General features: G+C 45.4%; 1 protein-coding gene across 1 annotated transcript; it reads left to right on the top strand.

Annotated features, from left to right (window-relative positions):
• The first annotated feature begins 3,856 nt into the window (after positions 1–3,856).
• On the top strand, positions 3,857–5,815 carry KPLCE (KPRP N-terminal and LCE C-terminal like protein). Its single transcript, XM_055312540.1, is given in 3 exon segments — positions 3,857–3,896; positions 4,875–5,075; positions 5,078–5,815. Coding segments are annotated over 2 exon segments (738 nt in total). The 5' UTR covers positions 3,857–3,896; positions 4,875–4,895; the 3' UTR covers positions 5,636–5,815.
• Positions 5,816–8,587: the final 2,772 nt, after the last annotated feature.

Here is an 8,587-nt window from a genome sequence, read left to right on the forward strand (position 1 = left end):
GAAATTCCTGTCTAATGTCTGTTCCTACCTGAATGTGTGGTCTTGAGCAAATTTCTTCCCTCCTCTGTGGGCCTCAGTCCCAGTATAGAGGGTCTAAGCTCTGTACTTGTAAAGGCCCTTGCCTGCCCTCCATTCCATGGTTCTCCTGACAATCTGGAAGGAATCCCATATTGTCACTGGGGTTGTTCAGAGGATCTCTGGCAAAAACCTCAGAGATGAGCCTGGAGCAGAGACACACAGAGACATGGGATCTAAGGGAGGGGACCTCTGTAGTGTCTTCTCAGACACAGAAGTGAGAGTTCTCACAGGATACCAATAGGCCTGTGCTCTCCATCTCCCGCGTTTCTGGCTTCTCAATTCCTCCTACTTCTCTTTCACAAAAAAATGAAGCACATGGATTTTTTCCCTTGAGTGCCTGCAGTTCCTGAACAAGGACAGCCCCAAGGATGTAAGGAGACCTGAGCCCTGCCTTCAGAGAGCAACATGTCAAATTGAGTATTTCCCCCTCTGGTCTCCTGGTCAGAGCTGGGGTACCACTGAATTGAAATCTTGGTTTGGTTCATACTTTCAAGAGGACAACTTCAAACATGTAATTTATGTCAGAATTCATCGATGCCGGTGCTATAAGGGAACTTAAGATAATCTAGTATGTGATTTCTGAGTGTTCAGATGGTAAGTCCTAAAATGAGCTAACCAGAGGACTGCGGAGAGCTTTTAAACACCAGAAGGTCTTCCTAAGACCTAAGCCAGATGACTCAGATATTTCCTTGTATTAAGACAGGGGCCAAACACCATGACATATTTTAATTCCCTCCACTTCAGAGATGCCATGATTCTGAATCTGTGATTCTGTTGTTCTCTGAATCTATGATTCTCTCTACCTATTACCCTATGAGTCTACCAGACTATTATTACATGAATCCACAGGTCTCTGTTTCTATGACCTTGTGTCCAAAGAGATAAGTGGGACCTTTTGGGGATAACCCTGTGACTCACCCTGGCACTTGTACCAGTCATCTAGTCTCCACACCTCACCTTCCCAGCCAATAAAATGGGTGGGGCACAACCCATCCACCTGTTTTGGTGGCACACGATAACAGTAGCTCTCACCAGAGATGTTAGTGTTGCCTAAAGCTGTTAAACCCATTAGTGACAGCCTGGACCCACAGGCAGGAGTGAGCCAATCATAGCTCACAGATGGTGTGGGGTACACAGACTGGCTAATAGAAAGATGACCATTGGCCACGTGGAGGAAGGAGGTTGGTTTAGGCTGTACTATCAGTGGAAAGCACCCTCATTCATTCAATCATTCATTCATGGTCTAGTTAGTGTTTCCCAGGTCCTGTGTTAAAGCCAGATGATATACAGTAAATGTGTCCACAGTTACTAATGCACAGAAATTATGGTCTAGTGGGAACAACTCCATGGAGGGCAAGGATATAAATACATATCCTTTGTAGAATAAGCTCCTACAATCATAGACTATCATAGCCAGGAGGGGCTTCACTGACTATGGTAGAGTGGAAGAAAAAAAGTCTGGAGATAGCAGGGCAGAGTGGGGCCACACCATGAGGCAATGGCAGAATCAGAACTAGGGCTGAGTTCTATTTGTGCTTTGAACTATCTCTATCTTGTTTCATTGACTGCCTTAAAATGATTGATCTTCCAGGTCATTTTCTTCCCTGTAAACTGGGGCTGCCCCATCTTATGTCTGAGATATAGGGCTTCTTAATGACTATGCCTGTTGTTTGGCTAAAAGGTATGGTTCCTAAAATATCATGTATTTCAACACTAAAAACACCATGTTGTGGCAGAAAAAAAAAAAAACAAACGAATAAACCTGGATTCAAATTCTGTCTCTACTACTTCTAGCTATGTGAGTTCAGGCAAGTTTGTTTTCCTATTTATTTAAGACACAGTTATGGAGACTAAATGTGATGAGCTAAAGCCATGACATGTATGGTCCCAATAAAAGACCATCCTTGCCCCATTCCCATCATAAAACATCAGGCCTGGGTATCAGCTGAGATGGGATGCAGGAGAACAGGTAATGGGACTGCCTAAAATCACTTCCACCATCCCCTTTAGGGCAGGGACTGGTGGGTTTCACAGATGAAGTTATGGAGTGCTACAAGTCCACCCAATACAGGAATGGTGGATGAAAGTAGGAAATTTTCCAAGCCTAGGGCAGACTCTCTCCTTGCTTCCTCCAAATTGTTCGGGGGCAGACCCTGCCAGACCTGGCTTGCCCTGGGGAAGTGTCTGTGGATTAGTGGGGATTTGTCTTCTTTGTTGAGGAAATTTGGGAGCTGTAAGGCTTATGGTCCTGGAGAAATTGGGATCCATTATGGACAAATGCACCTTTTCCTTAGAGGCTGTGGGGCCATGGTGGGGCCTGCACCAGTTGATCTGAGGGAGTGGTAGTTTGCAACCAGGGCTCAGTTCAGGACTGAGATACCTTTCTGCATTGAGCAACCTGACTTGGCTCAGTAGGAAGAGCATGGGCTCTAAAACTAGACAGGCTTGGCTTCAAGTGATACTACATTGCCTACCAATGAGACGATCTTGGTGAAATAGGCCTCTGGGTGTTAATTTCCTTGTCAAAATAGGGCTAGCGGGGGCCCCTGGGTGGCTCAGTGGTTGAGCATCTGCCTTTGGCTCAGGGCATGATCCTGGGGTCCTGGGATGGAGTCCCGCATCAGGGTCCCCACAGGAAGCCTGCTTCTCCCTCTGCCTGTGTCTCTGCCTCTCTCTGTGTCTCTCATGAATAAATAAATAAAATCTTTTAAGAAAACAGGGCTATCATAGCCCACCTCACAGGATGTACTTAATACATATTATTCCCATCTCCCTTGCTGTATTTACTGCTCTGATGAAAGGGAAGAAGGGAGATATTGGGGAACAGTGCTAGGTCCAGAAATAAAAGGCAACATGTTGTAGCAGTAAAGACCATGGCTTTCGAAGGCAGACTGCCTGCATGAGAGTCCAGTTTCCTACCTAATTGCTTTGTGACAATAGGTAACTTCCTTATTTTTTCGGGGCCTCAGTTACAGGGCCATCTGTAAATGTACATCCCTTATGAACTGTTTGGCACATACAAAGCATTCAGTTAAATGTTAGATTCTACTATTATTGTTATCACACAGTGTTCATTTGGCTGGAATTCCCTCTGTGCTGAGTTCTTGGCAATCTAGCCCGGGTAGTGAGATCCAGAAAGGTGAGGATGGGGAGGTCATGGGGCACAAGAAGCTGAGGATATACAGCCTAAATATAGAGCCTGAGGTCTGAGATCACTAAGCACCCATCCAGTTTCCCAAATAAACAGAATAGACTGCCAGTCCATGGAACTAACCTGGAGCTTTTGGGGGGCCTTGCTGCCATACTGAGGCAGACACTACCAGGTCCAGCAACCTAGACCACCACCAGGAGCCACCACAGAGGCCCTCAGAAAGAACATACTATTTAGACTGAGAAGATGCACCGTGTAGCTTTTGGCACAGTGTATGAAAAATTGAGATGCTAAATACATTTTGGACAAATCCTTAAAGACTTGAGTGACCTAGAAACAGCTTTGTAGATATAGATCTCATAGGCATCTCATCTCTCATAACTTCTAGAAAAAGAAGATGGACTTGTTCCAGGAAGAAGGCCAAAGGAATCATTTATCTGGTGTTCTGGAAAATTCAATGTCAGAGACATGCCCTGCCTCTGAGTGAAGAGCCAGGCATACTGGGGAAGAATCTCACCAATGCAGTGCCAGCCCCAATCCTTGTGAACCTTCCTGCTTCATTGGGATGCCATTAAATTGCCTCACTGCCACCCTATAAAAGGCTTCCCCAATGGCTAGCTCCTCAGATCCCTGGATTCTCCCCGTCTTGCTTCTGTCAGCGAAGAGGGTAAGTCTATGTCTGAGATAGGAACACAGCAGGAAGGAGAGGTGATACTGGGATGGGATGAGGGTGGTCAGGCCTACACATGAGAGTGGCCGCTGAAGGAGTGGAGCAGAGCTGGAGCCTGAAGGGGAGAGGCAGAGTGTGGAGCTGTTGGCCTTGTGTGAGAAGGGCTCTTCAGAGAACTGCTGTCCTCTCTTCCCTAGACTGCATTTCTTTCATGAGTCTATTTATGGGGTGAAGTGATAATCTAGCTCACCTGAAGAGCAAATGGTGGAAACTCACTCAAACTGCGGACCTGTCATGCTCTGTGTGGCTCAGCTTGAGACACACATTGGCCCAGGATTCACTGACAAGAACTTGCCTTCCCTGGGTACTGCCTGGTCTGGCAGGAGGAAATAGGGAAGCTGATCTTGAGAAAATGAGCAGTGAGGGATATCAGCTGGAAAACAATTTCTCAAGGAGAATCTGCAACTAGGCACCAAAGTAAGAAGAGAGGAGGCTTGGAGAATTGGGTAGAAACAGATATCATTCTTTCTAGCCCCTCATTTTCCACTGTGGAAACTGAGACATACAGCCAGGCGCAGGCACAAGAGCCAAGCAAGATCCCTGGCTCTGAGTCTACCCTATGTCAGGTCTGAGTGCCTGTGACCTTCTCAAAAAGGCTCCAGTTTACAGATCATTCTATTTAAAAGAGGTGCTGGGGGTTTCCCTGGAAAACTTCCTAGTCCTGATGAGACCTTTTCTTTTCTTTTCTTTTCTTTTCTTTTCTTTTCTTTTCTTTTCTTTTCTTTTCTTTTCTTTTCTTTTCTTTTCTTTCTTTTCTTTCTTTTCTTTTCTTTTTTTCTTCTTTTCTTTTTTCTTTTCTTTTATTTCTTTTCTTTCTTTTTTCTTTTCTTTTCGTTCTTTTTTTCCTTTCTTTTCTTTTCTTCTTTTCTTTTCTTTTTTCCTTTTCTTTTTTTCTGATGAGACCTTTCTTTTCAGATTTTACAAAGCCACAGAAAGATGTGTGACCAGCAGAAGCAGCCACAGTTCCCTCCATCTTGTGTGAAAGGTTTGGGATTGGGAGGTGAGCAGAGTACCAAATGTACCCCTGTGAAATGCCCAGCTCCATCCCAGACTCAAACTTGTGTGAAATGCCCAGCTCCACGCCCAGCTCAAACCTACGTGAAATGCCCAGCTCCACCCGCCCAGCTCAAACCTACGTGAAATGTCAAATGCCATGCCAGACTCAGACCTATGTGAAATATGCAGCTCCTTGCCAGACATACGTGAAGTGCCCAGCTCCATCCCAGACAACCTACATGAAATGCCCAGCTCCTTGTCAGACATACATGAAGTACCCAGCTCCGTGCCAGATGACTTACGTGAAGTACCCAGCCCCTTGCCAGACCCAGACATGCTATGTCCAGGGACCTTCTCCCGGCCAGACCTACTATGCTCAGGCTCCTGCAAGTGGCTCGACCACCTCATGCTGTGCCCCTGATCCATGCTCTGCACCCTGTTCCACCAGCTACTGCTGCCTGGCTCCCCGGACCTTTGGGGTGAGTCCCCTGAGACGTTGGATCCAACGGCCCCAGGACTGCAACTCAGGATCATCTGGCTGCTGTGAAGATTCTGGGTGCTGCAGCTCTGGATGCTGCAGCACTGGGTGCTGCGGCTCTGGGTGCTGCTGTTTGGGAATTATCCCCATGAGGTCCCGAGGTCCTGCATGCTGTGATTGTGAGGATGACTGCTGCTGTTAAGTACAGAACTGACCTGCTATATCTTTTGGAACATTCACCAGCCTCTGGCCCCCTCCCTGTATTCCCAGTGATGTAGACTCTCATTGCTTCACTGTGTACTTTGCTTCTTTATCAAGGCAGCCTGCCAGAATTGGTGTGCCCCCCACACTTTGGCAAGAATAAAGCTCTGAATGCAATTCATAGTGATGTCCTGTCTATTTGGTCCATATTTACCCTTTTCTATCAGAAATTCTTCCTCTTTTCCTCTTGCTTCACAACAAGGGGAAAGGTCTGCATGGACATGAACAAGCAGACCAAGCTGGTACGATCCCGGCTTGGGATCCCTGAGCACTCTAGAATGCCACTAATAAACCTATCCCTGCAACTTAGTTGGAGACTTTGGGGTCAGAAGATGTGTCTTTCCTGCCCTCTGATGAGTGTGAGGCCCACATGGTAGTATGATTGCTGTAAGTGAACTCAGAGTTCAGCTTCCTGGATATTGAAGGGTCTGTGAAATCAGATCTGTTCAGGAGCCTCATGATGATACCCCTGCTTCTGTGGGAGTGGCTCTGCGGGTTCCATCTTCTCATCTGGTGAATTTGCCCTCCTGAAGCCCCAGAGTAAAGACCTGAAGGAAATGGTGAGGACTCCCCTGAGGCAGGTAGAAATTCCCCATGTCAGCCAGGGAGAGGGAGACGTTGCCAAGAGGAAGGCAAGCCTCTTGGCATAAACATTTGGGTCTGGGCCAGACACCCTTCCTCATTTGCTTGCATTTCTTTGCTAACCTCCGGGGTTTGGGGTGGATTTTTTATAACTAAAGACTGTAAACCCACACAGTCAAAAAAAGAGAGGTAAGGCGTACATGCTGTTCAAAGCAGCCCCACAAGCCCTGGTGCATGAGCAGAGGAGGCAGCATGTTTGTGGAATATGTAAATGAACATTCTAACAAGAACTGGGGACCTTGGGTTTGTTTCTTCTTTTTATTTTTTTACACCCCTCCCCCACCTTGGGTTTGTTTCTAAGCAACCTCTTTCAGGTTGCCCTGGAACACTTGCAGGGAGTCATGTGGGCTACTATGCTGCCTTTGAACATCTAAGTCACCTGTGGTTCCCCCAAATCACATTCCATCCCTCCAACCAAACCCACTGCAGCATAGTCAGCTGCGCACCATGATCTCACCACCAAGTGGCTCCTGCAATGTTGGAAGTCTATATGCTGCTCCTTCAGCAATGAATGTGGGCATACAATGCTTTTATATGTATTAATTAAAAATTGGGTAAGTAGCACGAGCATCTAAACATTTGAATATTACACTTGATGTTTGAACAATGTGGAGGTTAGGGGTGCCGATCCTCCCCACAGTCTAAAATTCACACTTTTGACTCCCCAGAAAGGTAACTACCAATAGCCTACTGTTGACCAGAAGTCTTACTGATAACATAAATAATTAATTAACACATATTTTGTATGTTATGTGTATTCTATACTATATTCTTATAATAAAGTGAGATAAAGATAAGAAAGTGATATTAAGAAAATCGTTAAGAGAGAGAAAATACACTTATAATACTGTTCTTACTGAAAAAAACCCCACATATAATTGGACCTGTACCATTCAAATCCATGTTGTTCAAGGGTCAACTGCATGACATTTATAGATAAAAATGAAGTTATTTTTTGACTTCAAATTCTACACTCTTTCCAGGATGGCCATACTGAGTTTGAATTAGATCTTTGTCTAGCTCTCGTGGCCCCATGCATACAGAGAATGAATGGCATCCTAAAAGCCCAGCCCAGCACTGATGTGTCAGAAAGCATTGTACGGAATCCATTCCATAACTCATAACATACTTCTAAAATAGTTTGCTTTCTGACCTTTCTGTTATATGGCTAGTGATTTATTTAACCATCCCTTTATCGCCCTTTATGATATATATTTCACTTTCTCTTTCTTTTTCTCTCCTATATTTATTTTGGTTTCTGTCTCACTCTGTTTCTCATTATTATACGAGTTGCTGTTGAAGTCTGTGTAAATATTTTAAAAAGTTTTATATTGAAATATAACACGCAGAAAAGTACACGAATTGTAAGTTTATCCTTCAACAAACACATCTGTATAACTACCACCTAGATACCAGCAAGTTAACATCATGTTGAAAGCAAATAAATCAAAGTCCCTGACCCTCACAGAGCAGTTTGGAGGTGTAAGGTGGAGCAGAACAGAAATATCCTTCTGTAACTACAGAAGCTTTGGAAAAAAGCCCTGCGTGTGTGCCAGGTGTTTATGTAGGAAAGACTATGTGAGGAGAAGCAGCCAATGGGATCCAGGCTTTCAAAGCACCCCAGTTGTGCACCTAGGAGTGCCTCCCAGTGAACCCCAACATGTGGTGCCAGACTGCCCTCCCCTTACACAGACCTCAGGAGACTGAGAAGCCAGTGGCCAAGACCTGAGAATGCTTCATGAGCGTGGCCAGTATGAAAGGCCTAGAAGTAACTCTTGTGTCTGATTTTCATTCGTTCATCTAATAAATAGTTACTGAACACCTGTTTTGTTCCAGGTGAACAAACTCCAACACTGCATGCAACACTCCATGCAGTGTTGGAGTTTACAGCAGAGAGGGAGAATAAACAATGAAAAACCCAATAAATAAATGTAAAGGTGCACTGCTATGAAGAGTGCTGGGTGCCCTGACATCCTGTAGTATACCCATTTTACCTGGTCAGGGAGATCAGAAATGCCTTCTCTGAGAAAGTACAGATCAATCTCAAGGTTGAGTAGGAGTTAATTACAGAGCAGCAAGGGAAGGCTTCTCCAGGCAGAGGCAGGAGCACAGCCAGGGACTTTGTGAGAGACCAGGGCCTGATGGGAGTGAGCTGCTGAATGGAGAGAGTTCACAGTGAGACCGAAGGGCATGAGTGCCTGATGGGTGCTGCGACCATTGTTGAGGTATGGTGTTGCTGGAGATACTACTC

Source organism: Nyctereutes procyonoides, unplaced genomic scaffold (assembly GCF_905146905.1).
Source record: "Nyctereutes procyonoides isolate TBG_1078 unplaced genomic scaffold, NYPRO_anot_genome, whole genome shotgun sequence".
In the NCBI taxonomy this organism is placed as follows: domain Eukaryota; kingdom Metazoa; phylum Chordata; class Mammalia; order Carnivora; family Canidae; genus Nyctereutes; species Nyctereutes procyonoides.